We start from the raw sequence: 24,826 nt of genomic DNA, 5'->3' as shown, positions 1-24,826 counted from the left end.
GGAAAAAGAAACTAAACCAAAAGTGAAACCAAGCTAGAAGTGTGGAATTAAAGGGGCAGTATGAACAAAATGTGGAGGCTATTAATAGTTTATACAATTAAGACATGCTGCTTTTAAACACCTACCTATTGCCATATAGTAAAACAAAAAAGATTTTTACTTACTTTGGGGTCCCCCCCTCACCCTGGCGTTAGATCGTTGCCCCTAGTTTCGTCCGTGTAACTATGGGCGCACATGCGCACTGCTCTCACTTCTCATTTTAATCGTGATTTATATTAAAAAAAACCTTTTGATTTAAATCAGTGATTTAAATCATGATTAAAATCATGATTTAAATCGATCCGATTTAAATAGAAAAAAGTCTTTTGATTTAAATCGTGATTTAAATCATGATTTAAATCGGCGTGATTTAAATCAATCCACCCTGGTGGTGGCAGGGCTCCACATGTCCCCACATCACATCCACAGTGGTGGCAGGACTTCACATGTCTCCACATCACATCCACAGTGGTGACAGGGCTTCACATGTCTCCACATCACATCCACAGTGGTGACAGGGCTCCACGTGTCTCCACATCACATCCACATTACTGACAGGGCTCCACATGTCTCCACATCACATCCACAGTGGTGGCAGGGCTCCACATGTCCCCACATCACATCCACAGTGGTGGCAGGACTTCACATGTCTCCACATCACATCCACAGTGGTGACAGGGCTTCACATGTCTCCACATCACATCCACAGTGGTGACAGGGCTCCACATGTCTCCACATCACATCCACAGTGGTGGCAGGACTTCACATGTCTCCACATCACATCCACAGTGGTGACAGGGCTTCACATGTCTCCACATCACATCCACAGTACTGACATGTAAATGTTTTGTTCACTGAGCCATTTATCAGAGTTACCACTGTTGCTTTGTAACATGGTCTCTATCAAGCTGGAAAAAATGAGTGTTCATGATAAAATTGCTCCTGGATGTTTGGGAGAAGTTGATCTTGGATGATTAGATCCCATTCTTTAGTCATGGCACCATTCTTAGGCAAAATAGTGAGTGAGTCCCCTCCATGGATGGAAAGCCCCTCCACACATGAATGGTCTCCGGATGCTTTACAGTTTGCAGGCACAGGACTCTGGCTAACACTCACCTTTTTCTTGTCCGGACAGTCATTCTTCCAATGTCCCAAACAGTCTGACTTCGCTTTTGCTTTTTTTTTCTTCTGTTTTAGTAACTTAAGGAATCTGCAGATAGTGCCCTCAAAATCTGCGCTACCAAAGTCAAACAGTGCTTCTTCCTCCTAAGCTTTGCCACAGTAGTTTTTGACAATATGTGAGGGGGGATAGTTCCACACGTGGGAAAATTTGTGTGACCTAATGTTTAGGTTCACCCAATACCCCTTGTATACAAAAAAATTGCTGGTAACTTACCATTTTAGTGGTAAATATGTTGTATTTTTCCCACATGATAAAAATTTTCCGTGACACACCTGTGGATTCAAATTACTCACTCAATGGAGCTTTTAAGAAGGGGTAGTTGGGGATATGGGCAGTAAAATATTGCTTTCACTCTGGGTTTTGGGGTGATAGGTATGCATTAACTGCATGTTTGTTGGATATGTTTTAACAATTAAAAAAAAATGTAAAGCTGAGTGTAAAATGTGTTATTCTGTATTTCAGTGCTTCCTAAACGAGATAACGTCCTCCACGTGACATTTCCAAAAGAATGGAAATCCAGTGACCTTTACCAGCTGTTCAATGCCTTTGGTAAGACCTGTTTGTAAATCTCCAGTGGGGGTGTTTCTTACCTTCCCTTGTCATCTCGCCTGTGTGCCAGTACTGTTGTATACTCATCCATATCACCCCACTGAAGATCAGCCCTTCAAACACAGGGAACATAATTTGGGACGCCTTGCCTGTCCGTGTGCGGCACCAATGTTTCTGTTTTGGCACTCAACATATAGGGAGACGGTGAGGTATGACAATTCAAGGGGTTTCGGGGCGCCCTGAGCTTTTGGGCACGACAAGTGTGCATTGAGCACCCTAATTTGTATATTGCATAAAATGCTTTTTCTGGCTAGTAAAAGCAACAATTGCTACATTAATGGGAATCTGTCAGTGGGATCAACCCTCCTAAACCGTCTGTATGGTCATAGAAAGTTGAATAAACTGATGCCTTTTATATCTACAATCCAATAACTTAAAAGAAAACCGTGGATTTCCCTGGAATAAGTAAATGAGCTGTTAAGATCTATGGGTCGGACATAGATCTCCCTGAGAATCTGCCTCCAAAGATTATTTTAAATAAGAGGGGGTGTTACCAGCGTGAGACATGTAATAACTGACAGTCTGCTCTCCGCATCTACGTGTCTCACACTGGTAACGTCCCCTTTAATTTTAAAATAATCTCTGGAGGCAGATTCTCAGGGAGATCCATGTTCGGCCCATAGATCATAACAGCTCATTTACATGTAAAAAACAAAGATTTCTCTGAAGTGAGACATCGGATCACAGATATGAAGGTTTCATTGTATTCAGCTTCCCATAACCTATACTCCCGTATAGACGGCTTAGGAGGGTTGATCCTACTGACGGATTCTCACTAACGGCTTGCTTCTTATAGGGGCTAAGTATCCTTTATGACCGTGTGCTTAGTTTCATGTGTGTCTTAAGGGTAACAAAACTTCCGTTACTGGATCGGCACCATTGTCGAGTGGTCATCCCCTGGTAAGGAGGCTGTCACAAAGAGGTGGGCAATAAGAAGGCGCTGTGCATGTAACCTATAGAAACAGCCAGCATGTATCTCCTTCCTTGCCGTAAGTGAGAGTCACGGAGGTGGCACATGTATTACCCTGTGGTTATGCCATAAATGTACCCCTTTAATTATTCTTGTGTTCCGTATGCCTACTCCTCTGGCTATAGGCTACACAATGTTACAGCGGTGAATAATCTGGAGCCCATTTACAGATTGTAAGCGGAGAACAGGCGTAACAAATGGAGCTCCAATTATGTATTTGTAAAGAAATATTGGTACTTGAACCAAGTGAGTGTCATATCTTATGGGAACATCTTAGGTCAGTGTGTCTGCGTATATTCAGCGCCTTTCTTCTGGAAATTTTAGGAATCAAAGCAATATAAATGTGCAATTAAAAAAATATTAGGCATACCCCAGCTGGAGGCCATATTCCACTTTGCTGTTGCACTGAATATTTCATCTCCTCATCTGGAATATAGGATTTCTTTACGAAAGTTGGCTCACGCCTGAGCCTGTGCAACCTAATCTTTTACGTCTTAGACATATTTTGTTCTGATTACATTAGCGGTCTGACATTCTCAATTTACTGTTGTATTCCACAGCAATGTAAAGGAAAGTTTAGGGGGCCTGTACTGCGAGAGGTCTGCATAAGTACAGTTTTATTGAAATAGGCTTAGGCTCGACATTTTGAAATTTTATATTGATGAGTTTTGGGATAATGACCTCCTGGAGCGCGTTCAAACACAGTAAGAATGCGTGCAATACTAATGATCTAGCAGTGCGCAGCTCACCAGTCACTGACACATCGCATGAGGCGAGTGTGTCTGCATCCCAGTCTTCTGATGGGGATTTCAAGTTTTGCCAATCAATATGCAAATTGGATCTCCCCCCAGAAAGACAGTCTGCACTAGTCCCGCCAGTGCCACCTATTGCATGCCGCTGCCCTACAAGCCTAAAGCTTCAACGAACTTTGCAACACTATTAGGCCTTATTCAGACATCCGTGATTTTTCTTACATGTAAAAGCACAGGCCTCTGTCTATCATTTTCGGGTTTATATGCCTATTGGAGGCTGGCATCCAGATCACACTTTCTGCCCTCCTTAAGTAGATGTATATGGGTAAAGATGCAGATGGAGTAAGTGTGCTCTGTTATGCTTCAGTATAGTTAATGGCCCTGTTGGCACATATGCTCAAATCACGCTTTGCTGGGGTTTAGACATAACCCCCCTATGAAGCCACATTAAGAGGAAACTGCGTGAACCCTACCTCGATCGCGGGCAGCACATGGATTGTACACTAAAGCCACCCGCGTGCTGTCTGTGATTTAGATGGACCCATAGACTTTGATCATGGATAATTTTGATCCATGACTGGGATCTGCAAAACAAAATAAAAACGTGAACATCACCATAGACTATAATGGGTACATGTTGTATCTGTGAAAGCTACAGTGATTCACAGACATCTGAAGCCTAAGAGCTATGATCCAACATAAGATTGTTTTAGGGGAATTGCCCCTGGCTGAATGAGATGCAATGTTGGGCGAAGGGGGCTGGCTGTTAATGTGAACCTGTCACCAGGTTTGGCCAATGGCCACCCCCTTTCAGGGCTGATGTACAGCATTCTATAATGCTGTATATCTGCCCCCGATCCGACCTGTAAGAGAAGAAAAATAACTTGCCTGGATGCGGTCCAGTCCAATGGGCGTCGCTGGTCTTGGTCCGGCGTCTCCCATCTTCTTGTGATGCCGCTCTCCTGTTTGCTTCAAGTGGATGACGTCCCTGCATCATCCACTCGGGCTCCTTGGCATCGCGCTCCTGCACAGGCGTACTTATCTGCCATGTTGAGGGCAGAGGAAATTCCTGCGGTGCGCAGGCGCTGGGCCTCTCTGACCTTTCCCGGTGCCTGCGCACTGCAGTACTTTACTCTGCCCTCAACATGGCAGATAAGTGCGCCTGTGCAGGAGAGCGATTCCGGGGAGCGTGTCGATGAGGCAGGGACGCGTCATCCACTTGAGGCAAACAGGAGGGCGGCATCACAAGAAGATGGGAGGCGCCGGACGAAGAAGAGCGACACCCATCGGACCGGACTGCCCCGAAGTTGAGTATAATAAAAGTTCTTTTTCTTCTCTTACAGGTCGGATCAGGGGCAAATATACAGCATTATAGAATGCTGTATATCATCCCTGAAAGGGGGTGGCCGTAACGCTCATCGGCCAAACCTGGTGATAGGTTCCCTTTAAAGTGTACCTGTCACCGGTCTGCGGCTACCCCTCTTATTGCAGAAAAGATTGGACCTCCTCAGACTTGTGACAAATAGAAAAGTAATCAACTAGCAAAAAGTGGTCACAAAAGCACCTAATGCTCCCCTGTAAGTCCCGACTTTCTAGGATAAGTTGGGTTAGAACTTCCAGGTTGTGGGATTCGTAGCATGCAGGAGAAAAAAGGTTCGTTTTTTCACCTGTCAACATCTGGGGTTTGCTCAGTGGAGCCTTTCTCCGACTTGCTGTAGTTACTTGGGGGCTTTGCACCGATACCTGCTGATTTCTTCATTTTGTTGCATGGCGTACAGCATAGACCTGCACACTGTGATTTGTCTTGGGTTTTTTTTTTACTTACTGTGACCAATTGCAACATGTGAATGGACTTTGTGGCTTCATATAATCACCGATGAGCTAATCATTGGGTCAGTTATTATGACTTCGCCACCTGGGCTGGAGTAGACAGATCTGAAATCCATCTCCTTCCACCCGTACCGAGGGAGACCGCTGTAGGGGATAAAAGGACTTAGTCTGGTTCACCCAAAGACTCTGATGAAAGGCCAGACAATCCGAGCAGGTTCTTATGTAATGCTATAGTCTCCTTGTACTTTCCATAATAAAACAAAAAAGTATTGCAGACTATAATTGCTCGATTTTCTGCTTTCTCGTGTGACTTCCAAGTATGCAACAGCTGAGACTACAGTTGCCCAATTTACTTCTGGCAAGCAATGCTTTCGCGCTTGGTAATGCCCTGCCCAGTGGAGTGTTCTGCCTGCGACTTTAACGTTATCGGCCTGAATTGCTTTAATACTATCCCTAAACAAGATGGAGTCTCCTGATATGATCTGCAGGATTTGGATTTTTCCTTGTTTCCTAAATTTTGCTATGGATCTCTTCTGCAGCTCCTCATGAAGCTGGTCTTTTCGTCATTGGCTCTTCTGGTTTGTCTGGTCGCTTCCGTTTTATAGTGAATACTATTGTCGTAGATTTATATGCAATGTATGGCAGTATAGTGTGTGCTGTACACACCCTGCCACTAGGGGTGCCACATCAGGACCTGTGTATCACGATAGTCTCGCTGTATACCTGCTCGGGTACAAAGACAATTGGAGCACTTAGTGATGGCAAACAATGAGATTATTTCTTTCATTTCCAATAGGGCCTCCGATACACGGAATCAGGAATTTGGTTGCAATCTACGATGGGTTTCGTTGCCTATCTGACGTTCAACAGGTCAGTTTTTTTGCATTGATTCTAATTCTTCCCGTTGATCTTCTAGGTAAAATTCAAGTATCTTGGATTGATGACACATCAGCATTCGTGACACTGACTCAGACCGATCAGGTTCAGATAGGTAAGGAATAATGTTTCTTCTTGCATAAATGTGAACTATACCGAATTTTCTGGGATGGTCAAGACTTTTCGGGAACAGTCCCGGTACATTTGCAATGTCATGGAATGAAACTGTGCCAGGTTTACACAGCTTCCACCCACAACCGGTTGGCATTGGGGCCTTCCTGGGTTCTACTTCAGCGCCCATAAATTGCTAACGCTGACGTTCTCGTCCGTGTCATAACACGTAGTAATTTGTCAGTGTCTTCCTATATCAACCATTCACTGCTGTGTATAAATTACTTCCTACTACACTCAGAGAACTAGGTAACAAAAAAAAAAATGATCAGCTGCCAATCATTCAGTAATTGTGCAGAGGTTAGTGCACTAAATACAGACATTGGTGCTGTGGGCAATGATTGACTGCAGCGGTTATGTGGTGTTATTGTTAGTCATGGCTACATAGACCTATTTGGGACCGTGTGATTGTTGACACTTGGGTTTAAAAGGGGTCGGTCGCTCCTAAAATACAACTTTAATTAACCCCTTCACGACATATGACGTGAAGCCTGCATCTTTTCAGGCACATGACAGCTGGCCTGATCAGCTGTCATGTGTCTTTAACAGCCGCAGGTGGAATCTTGATCCACCCGCGGCTGTTAAATGCCGCTATCAATCTGACAGCGGCATGTGACCCGATCACATCGGAAACACATCACTAACTCCATCGGCGCCCCTGTCACATGATCGCGGAGCGTCAATGGGGTTGGCAGGACAACTGAGGCTCTGCAGGAGAACCCAGTGGTTGTCATTTCTGATCTGCTATGAGCAATTCTGCTACACATAGCATAGTTGAAGCAATCGGAGTATCGCAGCTTCACGTCTCCTAAGGAGACTATTCAAGCAAGTAAAAAAAAATAAAAAATACAATTTAAATAAAAAAATATAAAGGTTTTAATCCTCCCTTTTGCACTATTCAAAATAAAAAAATAAAAATACACAAATTTGGTATTGCTGTGTTAAGGACACCCGATCTATCAAAATATAAAAGAATGAATCTGATCAGTAAACAACGTAATAAGAAAAAAGATAAAAACACCATAATTACGTTTTTTCTTTGGTCACTGCAACATTGCAATAAAATGCAATAATTACAGGTGATCAAAACCTCATATCTATCTCAAATAATTAACCATTAAATCCTCATCACTGTGCGCAAAAATAAGCCCTCACTCAGCCCGAAAAATGGAGACGCCACGCAAACTTTACATTTTCTTTTTCACCACTTAAATAAAAAAGAACCTGTACATGTTAGGTATCTACGTTCTTGTAATGACCTGGAGAATCATAATGGCAGGTCAGTTTTAGCATTTAGTGAACATGGTAATTAAAAAAAAAAAAAAAATTGTGGAATTGCACTTTTTTTCAATTTCGCCGCACTTGGAATGGACACACGAATTTAACACTGACACATTGATCGAAAATGCTGATGATGCACATACAGTGTTTAAACACGAACGTGAATAAATGGATGTCTGGATGAGGCCTTTGATTGTCCTTTTAACTGCTGCTCAGCAAGAGCCCTACACCATATTCAAGCAGTCTGTATGCAGGACTTTCCCTGTATTAGCCCGTTTGCTTCACAACTGCGTTTTCAGAGGGAAAGTCTTATATACAGACTGTTTCACTATAGTTCATGGATCTTTTTTGGCAGCACTTGAAAGCAGCTTGTAAAGAGGTGCGGAAATTGGACATTGAAACAGCTTTGCAGCCTAGTGTTTGGAGAGAAGGACACAAATAAGTTGTGGTATGTTAAAAAATTATCTTTGGAGAATATAAAAAAAAATAGTTACTGCTTAAAAATACAATAAAAACGTAGAATAAATTATATTTGGCTATTTTTTTTAAAGTGTATATCCTTTGATTTGCATTAAACTTGTTTAGGCAGCTAGCATGTCTCTTCATGGCTGATTAATGGTCACACGGACTATTTTGAATACTTTGACCATGAAGCTGGACTTTGTTTTTAATTTCCCGGGGTCCGTATTGAAAACCCCATAGTATAGTTTCTCCTGCAGTGTCCAATGATTTACGCCGCTCCCCATGTGATTGCTCTGATGGCTGCAGCATGTGATGGTCACAGCGCTCTCATAAGCCTGCAGCTCTTGTGATTGCCATCCAGTTATCAGAAACCCGGGATACACACCAGCCATGAAGAGTCGCCATGTGCGGACATCTCCCCTTCTGCATGGAGTTAGCAAAAGACCCTCTTTAACCCACCTTCACCAAACTTTTTTTTTAATCCCCATAACATGCCTGGCTTCCAACATTTCTTTAGGATTTTTTTTTTTTAAGTTTAATAATTAAATGCAACTTCTTGAAGCCCTTGCAATGCCACTACTTTTTTTTTTCTTTCCATAGTATTGAAGCGGTTTTCTCCGAACTGCTAGGAGGTATGGTGGGAGTTGTAGGGTCAGTACAGCTGATGAGCCGCATGTTGGGGACCACAGGTCTAATCCCAAGAGTTTCTAAGATGAGCCATGATCTAGTTAGCAGTGAGCTTGTGAGTATGCATGTCCACCACATGGGGGCGGTATAGATCCAGGAACGTGCTGGACCTTGTTGCTTGGCCTTCTGGTGAACATCTCAGTGGGGAGGCCGGGTCTAATATTATCTCCTCGCCATTTTTGGCAGAGCAATTAATCACTGTACGCTTTGAGCATGCTCCGATATTTAGCTCAAGTTTATTCCCATTTAGACTAGAAATAATAAACATACTTAAGTGTTTCCACAGGTAAAATGAACCTCCCTGTGTTACTATTCATGAGCATTGTGCTGTCAAATTACTTTTTTTCTTTTTTTTTTTTCTTCAGTGAAGTTTTTCTCTTCATGCTTTGACTTCTGGGTATAGAAGTGTTTCTCAAGCAGCCCTTCATAATAGCAAGGTGCATGTGCGTGTCTTGTGTTTTTCTTTCTTTAAATATACACACAGTACAGACCAAAAGTTTGGACACACCTTCTCATTTAAAGATTTTTCTGTATTTTCATGACTCTGAAAATTGTACAATCACACTGAAGGCATCAAAACTATGAATTACCACATGTGGAATTATATACTTAACAAAAAAGTGTGAAACAACTGAAAATATGTCTTATATTCTAGGTTCTTCAAAGTAGCCACCTTTTGCTTTGATGACTGCTTTGCACACTCTTGGCATTCTCTTGATGAGCTTCTAGAGGTTGTCACCGGAAATGGTCTTCCAACAATCTTGAAGGAGTTCCCAGAGATACTTAGCACTTGTTGGCCCTTTTGCCTTCACTCTGCGGTCCAGCTCCCACAAGCCATCTCGATTGGGTTCAGGTCTGGTGACTGTGGAGGCCAGGTCATCTGGCGTAGCACCCCATCACTCTCCTTCTTGGTCAAATAGACCTTACACAGCCTGGAGGTGTGTTTGGGGTCATTGTCCTGTTAAAAAATAAATGATGGTCCAACTAAATGCAAACCGGACGGAATAGCATGCCGCTGCAAGATGCTGTGGTAGCCATGCTGGTTCAGTATGCCTTTAATTTTGAATAAATCCCCAACAGTGTCACCAGTAAAGCACCCCCACACCATCACACCTCCTCCATGCTTCACGGTGGGAACCAGGCATGTAGAGTCCATCCGTTCACCTTTTCTGTCTCACATAAAGACCCGGTGGTTGGTACCAAAGATCTCAAATTTGGACTCATCAGACCAAAGCACAGATTTCCACTGGTCTAATGTCCATTCCTTGTGTTCTTTAGCCCAAACAAGTCTCTTCTGCTTGTTGCCTGTCCTTAGCAGTGGTTTCCTAGCAGCTATTTTACCATGAAGGCCTGCTGCACAAAGTCTCCTCTTAACAGTTGTTGTAGAGATGTGTCTGCTGCTAGAACTCTGTGTGGCATTGACCTGGTCTCTATTCTGAGCTGCTGTTAACCTGCGATTTCTGAGGCTGGTGACTCGGATAAACTTATCTTCAGAAGCAGAGGTGACTCTTGGTCTTCCTTTCCTGGGGAGGTCCTCATGTGAGCCAGTTTCTTTGTAGCGCTTGATGGTTTTTGCCACTGCACTTGTGGACACTTTCAAAGTTTTCCCAATTTTTCGGACTGACTGACCGTCATTCCTTAAAGTAATGATGGCCACTCATTTTTCTTTACTTAGCTGCTTTTTTCTTGCCATAGTACAAATTCTAAGTCTATTCAGTAGGACTATCAGCTGTGTATCCACCAGACTTCTGCACAACACAACTGATGGTCCCAAACCCATTTATAAGGCAAGAAATCCCACTTATTAAACCTGACAGGGCACACCTGTGAAGTGAAAACTATTTCCGGTAACTACCTCTTGAAGCTCATCAAGAGAATGCCAAGAGTGTGCAAAGCAGTCATCAAAGCAAAAGGTGGCTACTTTGAAGAACCTAGAATATAAGACATTATTGACTCGAGTATAAGTCTAGGGTGGAAAATGCAGCAGCTACCGGTAAATGTCAAAAATAAAAATAGATACCAATAAAAGTAAAATTAATTGATACATCAGTAGGTTGTGTTTTTGAATATCCATATTGAATCAGGAGCCCTATATAATGCTCCATACAGTTCATTATGGCCCCATATGATGCTCCATACAAACTAGGACCTATATAATGCTCCATACAGTTCATTATGGCCCCATAAGATGCTCCATATACAAATATGCCCCATATAATGCTCCATGCAGTTCTTTATGGCCCCATAAGATGCCCCATATAATGCTCCATTTAGTTCTTTATGGCCCCATATAATGCTCCATGCAGTTCCTTATGGCTCCAAGTAATGCTCCATATAATGCTCCATGCAGTTCTTTATGGCCCCATATAATGCTCCATGCAGTTCTTTATGGCCCCATATAATGCTCCATGCAGTTATGTCCCCATAGACGCTCCATATAATGATCCATGCAGTTCTTTATGGCCCCATAGATGCCCCATATAATGCTCCATGCAGTTATGGCCCCATAGATGCCCCATATAATGCTCCATGCAGTTATGGCCCAATAGATGCCCCATATAATGCTCATGCAGTTCTTTATGGCCCCATAGATGCTCCATATAATGCTCCATGCAGTTCATTATGGCCCCATAGATGACCCATATAATGCTCCATGCAGTTATGGCCCCATAGATGCTCCATACAGTTCATTATGGCCCCATAGATGCTCCATATAGCATTGTGCCACATGTAATGCTGCTGCACTAAAAAAAAAAAAAATTACATACTCACCTCTAGTCGCTGCTCCTCAGCGTCCCGTCTGTCCGCAGTTACTGTTCAGGCAGAGGGCGGCGCGCACACTAGTACGTCATCGCGCCCTCTGACCTGAACAGTCACTGCAGAGGACACGGAAGTTGAGGCGGCGGTGGAACGCAGAAAGGTGAATATGAAATACTCCCCTGCTCCTGACGCGGTCCCTGCATGTCCCATGTCCCACGTCTCCGGGAGCGGCAGCTTCTTCCTGTAGTGAGCGGTCACGTGGCACCGCTCATTACAGTAATGAATATGCGGCTCCACCCCTATGGGAGTGGAGTCCATATTTATAACTTTAATGAGCGGTACCAGTGACCGCTGAACAGGGGAAGAAGCTGCAGTGCCCGAACACCGTGGGACATACGGGGACAGCGTCAGGAGCGCCGGGAGCAGGTGAGTATTTGACAGGCGTTGCTCCCCCTCACCCGCCGACACCCCCCCCTCCCCTCCCGCCTTCCATGACGAGTATAAGCCGAGAGGGGCACTTTCAGCCCATTTTTTGGGGCTGAAAATCTCGGCTTATACTCGAGTATATATGGTATATAATTCCACATGTGTTAATTCATAGTTTTGATGCCTTCAGCGTGAATGTACAATTTTCATAGTCATACAGAAAAATCTTTAAATGAGAAGGTGTGTCCAAACTTATGTGTTTGGTTATATATATATATATATATATATATATATATATATATATATATATATATATATATATATATATATATATATATATATATATATATACACATACACATACACACACACACACACACACACACACACACACACACACACACACACACACACACACACACTTCCAAAGTTGTGTCACCCAGACAGTTGTGTTTTCCATGAAAACTCATACTTTTATTAATCAAATGAGTTGCCAAGTGAATTGAAAATCTAGTCCAGACATTGACAAGGTTGGAAAAAAATATATATATTTTTTTTATTTGAAATAATTTCTCCTTCAAACTTTGCTTTCGTCAAAGAATGCTCCCTTTGCATCAATTCCAGCATTGCAGACCTTTGGCATTCTAGCAGTTAGTTTGCTCAGGTAATCTGGAGAAATTTCTCCCCATGCTTCCAGAAGCCCCTCCCACAAGTTGGTTTGGCTCGATGGACACTTTTTTCGTACCATACGGTCAAGCTGCTCCCACAACAGCTAAATGGGGTTGAGATCTGGTGACTGCGCTGGCCACTCCATTACAGATAGAATACCAGCTGCCTGGTCTTCCCTAAATGTGCTTTGGGTCATTGTCCTGTTGTAGGATGAAATTGGCTCCAATCAAGCGCTGTCCACAAGGTATGGCATTGCGCTGCAAAATGGAGTGATAGCCTTCCTTAATCAAAATCCCTTTTACCTTGCACAAATCTCCCACTTTACCAGCACCAAAGCAACCCCAGACCATCACATTACCTCCACCATGCTTGACAGATGGCATCACGCACTCTTGCAGCATCTTTTCAGTTATAAGTCTCACAAATGTTCCTCTGTGTGATCCAAACACCTCCAACTTGGATTCGTCTGTCCATAACACTTTTTTCCAACTTCCTCTGTCCAATGTCTCTGTTCTTTTGCCCGTATTAATCTTTTCCTTTTATTAGCCAGTCTCAGATATGGCTTTTTCTTTGCCACTCTGCCCTGAAGGCCAGCATCCCGGGGTCACCTCTTCACTGTAGACGTTGACACTGGTGTTTTGCTTGTACTATTTAATGAAGCTGCCAGTTGAGGACCTGTGAGGTGTCGATTTCTCAAACTACAGACTCTAATGTACTTGTCTTGTTGCTCAGTTGTGCAGCGGGGCCTCCCACTTCTTTTTACTCTGGTTAGAGCCTGTTTGTGCTCTCCTCTGAAGGGAGTAGTACACACCGTTGCAGTAAATCTTCAGTTTCTTGGCAATTTCTCGCATGGAATAGCCTTCATTTCTAAGAACAAGAATAGACTGTCGAGTTTCACATGAAAGATCTTTTTTTCTGGCCATTTTGAGAGTTAAAAGGAACCAACAGATGTAATGCTCCAGATTCTCAACTAGCTCAAAGGAAGGTCAGGTTTATAGGTTCTCTAATCAGCCAAACTGTTTTCAGCTGTGCTAACATACTTGCACAAGGGTTTTCAAGGGTATTCTAACCATCCATTAGCCTTCTTACACAGTTAGCAAACACAAAGTACTATATAGTAATATATACCGTATATAAATATATATGCAAATATTTATTGTGTATATGTGTGTGCATAGATGGGTATGTAAGTGCATATAATATGTATGCGTGTGTGTGTGTGTATGTAGGTGTTTAATATTATTGTACAATTTACCTTGTTTTTTGTTATGCTAAATTAATTTAAATCAAGTTATTTCCTACTGCACTCTATTTTTTGCTTTTTTGCTCTTCTCAAATTAGTGTTTGTGTATAATATATATAAATATGTGTGTGTGTATATATACGTTTGTGTGTGTGTGTATATATATATATATATATATATATATATATATATATATGTATATGTGTGTATATATGTATATAGATGTGTGTGTTTATATGTATATAGATGTGTGTGTGTATATATATATGTGTATATGTATATATATGTGTGTGTATGTATGTATATATATATATATATATATATATATATATATATATATATATATATATATATATATACAGTATATGTATGTGTTTGATTATTATTAATCAGTCTGAGGCCTCATTGGCAAGGTGTGCTGCAGGAAAAATGTATGGGAATTATATTTTGTGTTCTCCTCCACGTGACTTATGCAGCTTTTCAAAAAAATTGTTTAACCCTTTTTTGCATTCTCCGTTTGATTAAATCGAGAACTGAATTACAAGCTCATTTCTACTGTTAGTGCAGGATTTTGCACAAGTCCCAAACCATTACATTATACACCAAATACTGCTCCATTGCTGTGTGTGTATGTATAGATAGATAGATAGATATATTATTTATATATAGACATATATACAGTACAGACCAAAAGTTTGGGCACACCTTCTCATTTAACCCCTTAATCCCATATGATGTACTATCCCATCAAGATGACCTGGGACTTAATTCCCAGGAACGGATAGTACGACATAGCGATCGGCTGCGCTCACGGGGGGAGCGCGGCCGGTTGTCAGCTGACTATCGCAGCTGACATCCCGCACTATGCGCCAGGAGCGGTCACGGACCGCCCCCGGCACATTAACCACTGGCACACTGCGATCAAACATGATCGCAGCGTTCCGGGGGCATAGGGAAGCATCGCGCAGGGAGGGGGCTCCCTGCGTGCTTCCCTGTGACCCTCGGTACAAGGCTTTGTGCTCACCTTGTACCGAGCGTCTCCTCCCTGCAGGCCCCGGATCCAAAATGGCCACGGGGCTGCATCCGGGTCCTGCAGGGAGGTGGCTTACCAAGCGCCTGCTCAGAGCAGGCGCTGGTAAGCCAGGAGCAGTGCACGTCAGATCAGCGATCTGACCTTTATAACATTGCCCCGGGGGGAGCATCATGTTATAAAGTTAAAAAAATAAAAATATTTACATGTGTAAAAAAAAATAAATAAATAAAAAATTCCTAAATAAAGAAAAAAAATAGATCTTGTTCCCATAAATACATTCCTTTATCTAAATAAAAAAAAATAAAAGTACACATATTTAGTATCGCCGTGTCCGTAACAACCCGACCTATAAAACTGTCCCACTAGTTAACCCCTTCAGTGAACACCGCAAAAAAACAACGCTTTATTATCATACTGCCGAACAAAAAGTGGAATAGCACGCGATCAAAAACACAGATATAAATAACCATGGTACCGCTGAAAACGTCATCTTGTCCCGCAAAAAACGAGCCGCCATACAGCATCATCAGCGAAAAAATAAGTTATAGTCCTCAGAATAAAGCGATGCAAAAATAATTTTTTTCTATAAAATAGTTTTTATCGAATAAAATCGCCAAAACATAAAAAAATTATATAAATGAGGTATCGCTGTAATCGTACTGACCCGAAGAATAAAACTGCTTTATCCATTTTACCAAACGCGGAACGGTATAAACGCCCCCAGAAAAGAAATTCATGAATAGCTGGTTTTTGGTCATACTGCCTCACAAAAATCGGAATAAAAAGCGATCAAAAAATGTCACGTGCCCGAAAATGTTACCAATAAAAACGTCAACTCGTCCCGCAAAAAACAAGATCTCACATGACTCTGTGGACCAAAGTATGGAAAAATTATAGCTCTCAAAATGTGGTAACGCCAAAAAATATTTTTTTGCAATTAAAAGCGTCTTTTAGTGTGTGACAGCTGCCAATCATAAAAATCCGCTAAAAAACCCGCTATAAAAGTAAATCAAACCCCCCTTCATCACCCCCTTAATTAGGGAAAAATAAAAAAAATTTAAAAAAGTGTTTATTTCTATTTTCCCATTAGGGTTAGGGCTAGTGTTGGGGTTAGGGTTTGGATTACATTTACGGTTGGGATTAGGGTTAGGGGTGTGGTTAGGGGTAAGGTTGGGATTGGGGGTTTCCACTGTTTAGGCACATCAGGGCTCTCCAAACACGACATGGCGTCCGATCTCAATTCCAGCCAATTCTGCGTTGAAAAAGTAAAACGGTTCTCCTTCCCTTCCGAGCTCTCTCGTTCGCCCAAACAGGTGTTTACCCCAACATATGGGGTATCAGCGTATTCGGGACAGAAGGGACAACAACTTCTGGGGTCGAATTTTTCTTGTTACCCTTGGTAAAATAAAAATTTGGGGGGCTAGAAAACCATTTTTGTGGGAAAATGATTTTTTATTTTCTCGGCTCTGCATTATAAACTGTAGTGAAATACTTTGGGGTTCAAAGTTCTCACAACACAGCTAGATAAGTTCCTTGGGGGGTCTAGTTTCTAATATGCGGTCACTTATGGGGGGCTTCTACTGGTTAGGTACATCAGGGGCTCTGCAAATGCAACGTGACTCCTGCAGACCAATCCATCTAAGTCTGCATTCCAAATGGCGCTCCTTCCCTTCCGAGCTCTGCCATGCACCCAAACGGTGGTTCCCCCCCACATATGGGGTATCAGCGTACTCAGGACAAATTGCACAACAACATTTGGGGTCCAATGTCTCCTGTTACCCTTGGGAAAATGCAAAACTGGGGGCTAAAAAATAATTTTTGTGGAAATTTTTTTTTAATTATTTTCACTGCTCTGCGTTATAAACTGTAGTGAAACACTTGGGGGTTGAAAGCTCTCACAACACATCTAGAGAAGATCCTTAGGGGGTCTACTTTCCAAAATGATGTCACTTGTCGGGGGTTTCAATGTTTAGGCATATCAGGGGCTCTCCAAAGGCAACATGGCATCCCATTTCAATTCCAGCCAATTTTGCATTGAAAAGTCAAACTACGCTCCTTCTCTTCCGAGCTCTGCCATGCACCCAAACAATGGTTTACCCCCACAATATGGGGTATCAGCGTACTCAGGACAAATTGCACAACAACATTTGTGGTACAATTTCTTCTGGTACCCTTGGGAAAATAAAAAAATTGGGGCTGAAAAGTTCATTTTTGTGAAAAAATATGATTTTTTATTTTTACGGCTCTGCATTATAAACTTCTGTGAAGCACTTGTTGGGTCAAAGTGCTCACCACACATCTAGATAAGTTCCTTAGGGGGTATACTTTCCAAAATGGTGTCACTTGTGGGGGGTTTCAATGTTTAGGCACATTAGTGGCTCTCCAAACGCAACATGGCGTCCCATCTCAAATCCAGCCAATTTTGCATTGGAAAGTCAAATGGCGCTTCTTCCCTTCCGAGCTCTGCCATGCACCCAAACAGTGGTTTACCCCCACATATGGGGTGTCTGGGTGCTCAGGACAAATTGTACAACTTTTGGGGTCCATTTTCTCCTGTTACCCTTGGTAAAATAAAGCAAATTGGAGCTGAAGTAAATTTTTTGTGAAAAAAAAATAAAAAAATTAAATGTTAGTTTTTTTTTTTTTTTTAAAACATTCCAAAAATTCCTGTGAAACACCTGAAGTGTTAATAAACTTCTTGAATGTGGTTTTGAGCACCTTGAGGGATGCCGTTTTTAGAATGGTGTTACACTTGGTTATTTTCTATCATATAGACCTGCATTCCTCGAGGGCCGCCAACAGGTCATGTTTTCAGGATTTCCTTGTATTGCACAGGTGATAATTTAATCACCTGCACAGAATGATTCCAGCACCTTGTGGAATGCTAAGGAAATCCTGAAAACATGACCTGTTGGCGGCCCTCGAGGAATGCAGTTTGACACCTCTGATATAGACCCCTCAAAATGACTTCAAATGTGATGTGGTCCCTAAAAAAAATGGTGTTGTAAAAATGAGAAATTGCTGGTCAACTTTTAACCCTTATAACTCCCTAACAAAAAAAAACGTTGTTTCCAAAATTGGGCTGATGTAAAGTAGACATGTGGGAAATGTTACTTAAGTATTTTGTGTCACATATCTCTGTGATTGAATGGCATAAAAATTCAAAGTTGGAAAATTTGTGAAAATTTTTAAAATTTTCGCCAAATATCTGTTTATTTCACAAATAAACGCAGATAATATCGAAGAAATGTTACTACTATCATGAAGTACAATGTTACAAGAAAACATTGTCAGAATCACCGGGATCCGTTGAAGCGTTCCAGAGTTATAACTTCATAAAGGGACAGTGGTCAGAATTGTAAAAATTGTCCCTCCCGGTCATTAACGTGCAAACCACCCTCGGGGCTTCAGGGGTTAAAGATTTTTCTGTATTTTCATGACTATGAAAATTGTACATTCACACTGAAGGCATCAAACTATGAATTACATGTGGAATTATATACTTAACAAAAAAAGTGTGAAACAACTGAAAATATGTCTTATATTCCAGATTCTTCAAAGTAGCCACCTTTTGCTTTGAGGACTGTTTTGCACACTCTTGGCATTCTCTTGATGAGCTTCAAGAGGTAGTCACCGGGAATGGTTTTCACTTCACAGGTGTGACCTGTCCGGTTTAATAAGTGGGATTTCTTGCCTTATAAATGGGGTTGGGACCATCACTTGTATTGAGCAGAAAACTGGTGGATACACAGCTGATAGTCCTACTGAATAGAATAGAATTTGTATTATGGCAAGAAAAAAGCAGCTAAGTAAAGAAAAACGAGTGGCCATCATTACTTTAAGAAATGACGGTCAGTCAGTCCGAAAAATTGGGAAAACTTTGAAAGTGTCCACAAGTGCAGTGGCAAAAACCATCAAGCGCTACAAAGAAACTGGCTCACATGAGGACCGCCCCAGGAAAGGAAGACCAAGAGTCACCTCTGCTTCTGAGGATAAGTTTATCCGAGTCACCAGCCTCAGAAATCGCAGGTTAACAGCAGCTCAGATTAGAGACCAGGTCAATGCCACACAGAGTTCTGGCAGCAGACACATCTCTACAACAACTGTTAAGAGGAGACCAACCACCGTGTCTTTTGTGCGACGCAGAAAAGGTGAACGGATGGACTCTACATGCCTGGTTCCCACCGTGAAGCATGGAGGAAGAGGTGTGATGGTGTGGGGGTGCTTTGCTGGTGACACTGTTGGGGATTTATTCAAAATTGAAGGCATACTGAACCAGCATGGCTACCACAGCATCTTGCAGCGGCATGCTATTCCATCCGGTTTGCGTTTAGTTGGACCATCCTTTATTTTTCAACAGGACAATGACTCCAAACACACCTCCAGGCTGTGTAAGGGCTATTTGACCAAGGAGAGTGATGGGGTGCTACGCCAGATGACCTGGCTTCCACAGTCACCAGACCTGAACCCAATCGAGATGGTTTGGGGTGAGCTGGACCACAGAGTGAAGGCAAAAGGGCCAACAAGTGCTAAGCATCTCTGGGAAGATTGTTGGAAGACCATTCCCGGTGACTACCTCTCGAAGCTCATCAAGAGAATGCCAAGAGTGTGCAAAGCAGTCATCAAAGCAAAAGGTGGCTACTTTGAAGAACCTAGAATATAAGACATAATTTCAGTTGTTTCACACTTTTTGTTAAGTATATAATTCCACATGTGTTAATTCATAGTTTTGATGCCTTCAGTGTGAATGTACAATTTTCATAGTCGTGAAAATACAGAAAAATCTTTAAATGAGAAGGTGTGTCCAAACTTTTGGTCTGTAGTGTGTGTATATATATATATATATATATATATATATATATATATATATATATATATATATATATATATATATATATATATATATATATATATATATATATATATATATATATATATATATATAGTATGTTTTTTTTTTTTTCTCTTTCGCTCTATCTATATATAGATACATACATACATACATAATGGCCCGATTCTAACGTATCGGGTATTCTAGAATATGTAGGTACTATATTGCACAGTCACGTAGTATATAACACAACCGACGTAGTATATAACAGAGCCACGTAGTATATATATTAAAGAAAATTTGGAAGTACTACCAAAAAAAACTGGTACAATGGAGGTGATGTCCAAACCTCCAAAATAAAAATTCAGAAAAAAACAGGCAGCACTCCAAAAATCTAAGTGAAGAACTTTACTGATCGATTAGCAGCAACGTTTCACCAGATTTCTCTGCCTTTCTTAATCCAATATATGTGTATGTATGTATATGTGTGTGTGTATATATCCGAACCCTTTTGGTCCTTTCTCATCCCTGCCTCTGTTAATTCTCGGTATATGCGATCACATCTGCATGACTCAGTAACCACCAGTGTGATTTCCTGTAAATCTTGGTATCGCACTTGTTCTTTAGCATGATATAAGATTCTCACATTGTGACCCTTTAGACTTGCAGCAGCGGTGTGCTTTGGTTAGAGGAATACATTGGACATGTTGAATTCCCTGTGTTTTTTTTAATGTAAATTCAAAGGTATTCTCCTGTATCAAGTGTGAGAAAATGCTGTGCCAATACTGTCTGCTACTTTTTTTTTTCTAAGGGGTGGCTCGATGAATTAGAAGCATCATGCTTTAGAAATCTAAATTTTGTCAGTTTGCCAAAGAACACAAGCCTCGGCTCTGTACAAGCCACGCAGGAGAAACAGATTTTTCTTTCAGTGCTAAAGTGCTTGCAAGCTCAAGGACTGGTGTGAAGCCCTGCAGCAATCTGTACTAAACGCTGAAAGGTTTTTTATTTTTTTTATTTTCCCCCTTCCTAGTACCCCACAACTCCCATGATGGTAACGGGCCGGTGTTTCCAGTAATCCGCAACGCGGCTGATCCTGTTTAGATCTTAATGCAGTGAACCCACAACCTAATTTATTAGCCTCTGCTTATCTATAGGAATGATCTTACAGGAAACCTGTAGCTATTGTGTCTATACCGGGAAAGCTGCCCGGAGCTGGCCTGCCTTCACACCATTGTCACGTATCTGTAACCTTGGACTGCCAGTGGAATAACTTGTTTTATGCAAAAAATGTATATAAATGGATATACCGCATAGTTGTATTTTCTTGAACTTTTTACATTTTTAAGATTTAGGTTTTTTTTGTTTTATATTCCCTTTTCTGTTCAAATGTTTCATTTGCATTTTTACCGCCAATGCGGTTATGTAAGGAAGAAAAATTGCATTAAAATTTCATGGGCACCGTATTCAGAATTGTGCTTAGTGATGAGCGAATGTGCTGGGATAAGGTGTTATCTAAGCATGCTCGGGTGCTAACCGAGTGACTTAGGTGAGCTCGAAAAATATGTTCGAGGCCCCATGGCTGCATGTCTCATGGCTATTAGGCAACTGCAACACATGCAGGGATTGCCTAACAAAGAGGTGATCCCTCCATGTGATGCAACTTTCGAACAGACGTAAGACATGCTCCCCGGGGGACTCGAACATATTTTGTTAGCAGTCGAGCATGCTCAGATAACACCTTATCCCAGCACGTTCACTCTTCTTTTGACACCCTATAAAATTTATAGATCTCCTCTAAAATTCTTGATCATGTTTTTTTTTCTAATTGATTTATACACTTCTATTATCTCTGCCTGGGTGGGAAACAATGCTGCCATGAGTAAGGTAATGTTCACACTAGGCGTTTTTTTAATTTTAATTTTTTTTTTTGCAGCTTTTTTTTATGCTAATTTTCAGCTGCATTTGACAGTACCAGCTATGTCTGAGATTTCAGAAATCTCATGCCCACAGCTTGTGTGGTTTTTTTTTTGTTTTTTTGTCACGTGTATTTTGTGCTTTGCAGCGTTTTTTGGACATAGAGCATGTCACTTCTTTCAGCTTTTTTCACCCATTGAATTAAATGGGGAAAAAAGCATGAAAAAAATGCACCAAAACTTATGTTTTTGCTGCTGCTTCTTTCCTGCCAAGCACTATGGTTTTGCTGCAGAAAAAATCCCAGCAAAAACAACATTCGTGGCTAGAACATTTTTCCAATTTTTAAAGTACTTGACAAGAGGGTAACTGGAGTGGAATTATTATTTTTTACTTTTTTTACCCTTATTTTTTTGTGTGCCAGAGAAATATTTTAAATGTGCAATCTGGCTGTGGAATGTAATCTAATGCGCTTTTTATATAGTTTAGCATTGAATCCATGCGATGTATTAGGCAATGCTGTAAGTAAAATGCCGGGGCTGTCCGTAAAGGAATGTGACAGGGCTGAAGTGAAACCTCCCCGCAGGTGCCTCTAGGAGAGGTTATGAAAAGAGTTCTTTAGTCAGCAGTGCGCACACATTTTTCTTCTGAAAGGGGGGTGGGAAAAATAATTCTTCAAGCACTTCTTTAAGGGTGAATACAAAGAAGGATCTCTGGCTGAATGTAATAACTTTATCCTTAAAGCAAGGTCCACAATTGACAAGATGAAAATCTAAACTTGCTGATTGGGAAACTGCAGAGGTGCAAAGTAGTAGCCAAAATTTAGCACAATATAAAACTGGTAAATTTTTATCAAGGAAATGTTTCATGGGTCCCATACGTGAAATCGTGCTTTTCCTGAAGTGGTCTGCGGCAAAATATGCTACTGCAATCTGCGGCAAAATATGCTACCGCTGTCTGCGGCAAAATATGCTACAGCTGTCTGCGGCAAAATATGCTACTGCAATCTGTGGCAAAATATGCTACCGCAATTTGTGGCAAAGTATTCTAAAGCTGTGTGCTGCAAAATATACTAAAGCTGTCTGCTGCAACATATACTAAAGCTGTCTGCAGCTAAATATACTGCAGCAAGCTGCCCTGATTATTGCATTTTTGCTAATTTTTTTTTTAATGCGTTGTCCGTCCTTTTTTTTTACTTTTCCCTTTTAGGGTATGGGTAGGTCTCCACGTTACAGATGGGCGGCGGTATCACCGCAGCGGCGAAGCCGCTCGGCGCTAAGCCCCGCCCCCTTAATGGGACGCGATCATGTTGGATGTGTTAACTCTTCACATCCGGGATGATCGTGCTCTCCCATAGGGCCCTGTGATATGCCTTGCGGGGACGCTGCGTCCCCTTCAAGGTGTACGGACATGCTGCGATCTGAAAAGACGCGCAGCATGTCCGTAGTCGCAGGGCCGCCGCGTGCGGGTTTCCACGCATAGTGGAGACGGGATTTCATCAAATCCCCTCCACTATGCTGGAACATCTGGACGCTGCTTGTTTGACGCTGCAGCTCTGCGCAGCGTCAAACAAGCAGCGTTTCCTTACCGTGGAAACATACCCTGAGTGTCCACGTTCAGGATTTGGTCAAGATTTTTCATCAGTATTTGTAAGCCAAAACCAGGAGTGGAACAATTAGAGGAAAAGTATAAGGGTATGTTTCCACGTTCAGTTTTGCTTCAGGCTTTGGTCAGGATTTTATGCAGGTAAAATCCTGACCAAAACTGCACCTGAGGTCACTGGCAGGTCACCTGCGGTGTACCTGCGTGTTTTGCTCATAGTAGCAACATGCTGCGTTTAGGAAAAACGCACAACGCATGCGTTTTTTAACGCATAGTGGAGTCTGGATTTCATGAAATCCCCTCCACTATGCTGTAACATCTGGACGCTGCGTTTTTGACGCTGCGGAAAAACGCAGCGTTTCCTGAACGTGGAAACATACCCTAATAGAAACATACGCACCACTTCTGCATCTATCACCCACTCCTGGTTTTGGCTTACAAATACTGATGTAAAATCCTGACCAAATCCTGATGCAATCCTGAACGTGGACACATACCCTTATACGTTTTTTTTTTTTTCATGCTTTTCCACCCAACCTATTTTTGCTATGCTTCTTTTGATGCTGGCTTGATGGTGGTTTTTTTTTTTTTGGTTTGTTTGTTTTTTATTCTTTTTTTTTTTTCTTCCCCCTCCAATTGCATACTGCTCCCAAGGATCGTTATCTTATGAAAGGGGACAACACTTTGTGGTTGTTTAAGTGGTCACGTAATGTATTGGTGCAAAAACTTTAGGATTCTGCATTTTAAAACGCAACTGCATTTTTTCTTTTACATTCATCTCTGCTGGTTCTCCATAGAAAGCTTTAAGGCTGTATTCACGTGTTGCTTTTTTGCTCTTTTTTTGTCCTGCAGGTAAAACCAGCTGTTTGTGCAGTAAAGAAAATGCTTACAAAAAGCAGGTTTTTCTTTTTTCTTTTTTTTTTTATCTAGTACATTTGTCTCTAGTGCATGCTAGTAAAGTTTAATGCCCCCCAATCCCCCCCCACACACACACACACACACACACACACACAGAAAAGTTTTCTGGAGCAAAAACTGATACTTGTGAGTTTTGCTATGTTTCTTGCTGCTTTTTTGCTTTTACTCATTACTTTCTGTGGGCTAAAAAAACGCTGAAAGTGACATGCTGCAGTTCTCATAAACATAGCAGTTTTCCAGTTGTCAGGGAAAAAAAAATCAATGTGAGTGCATAAGATTTCTAAAATCTCAGATTTTTCTGGTGCTGTAAAACACAGCTTAAAATTTGTATAAAAAAAGCAGCAAAAATGCAAAGTGTGAACATGGCCTAAGTTAAAAAAAAAAAAAAAAAAAGGGGGGGGGGGGGTTCAGCATAGTCTTTAAACACGTACTGAGCATGAGTTTCCATTAAATCCCATCCCCTTTGCTTAAACTGTTAAATGCAGTAGCTTTACTCCACACAAACGCATAGCTGAAATAACGCAGATTTTTATCTACGTGTGAACATGGCCAAAGCATGCATTTATGGTGGCC

The 24,826-nt window shown here is 41.6% G+C and overlaps 1 protein-coding gene across 2 annotated transcripts in view; it reads left to right on the top strand.

The window, feature by feature from the left end:
* PARN (poly(A)-specific ribonuclease) overlaps window positions 1-24,826 on the top strand; it is a 128,574-nt gene that overhangs the window by 72,972 nt on the left and 30,776 nt on the right. For both annotated transcript variants that reach the window (XM_077275170.1, XM_077275169.1), the window contains exons 20-21: window positions 1,685-1,771; window positions 6,300-6,374. In XM_077275170.1, coding sequence (XP_077131285.1) covers window positions 1,685-1,771; window positions 6,300-6,374 — 162 coding nt within the window. The remainder of the gene's footprint in view (window positions 1-1,684; window positions 1,772-6,299; window positions 6,375-24,826) is intronic.

This window comes from Ranitomeya variabilis, chromosome 7 (genome assembly GCF_051348905.1).
Source record: "Ranitomeya variabilis isolate aRanVar5 chromosome 7, aRanVar5.hap1, whole genome shotgun sequence".
In the NCBI taxonomy this organism is placed as follows: Eukaryota; Metazoa; Chordata; class Amphibia; order Anura; family Dendrobatidae; genus Ranitomeya; species Ranitomeya variabilis.
The sequence above is the reverse complement of the archived record's forward strand: the minus strand, read 5'-3'. Positions and strand labels throughout refer to the sequence as shown.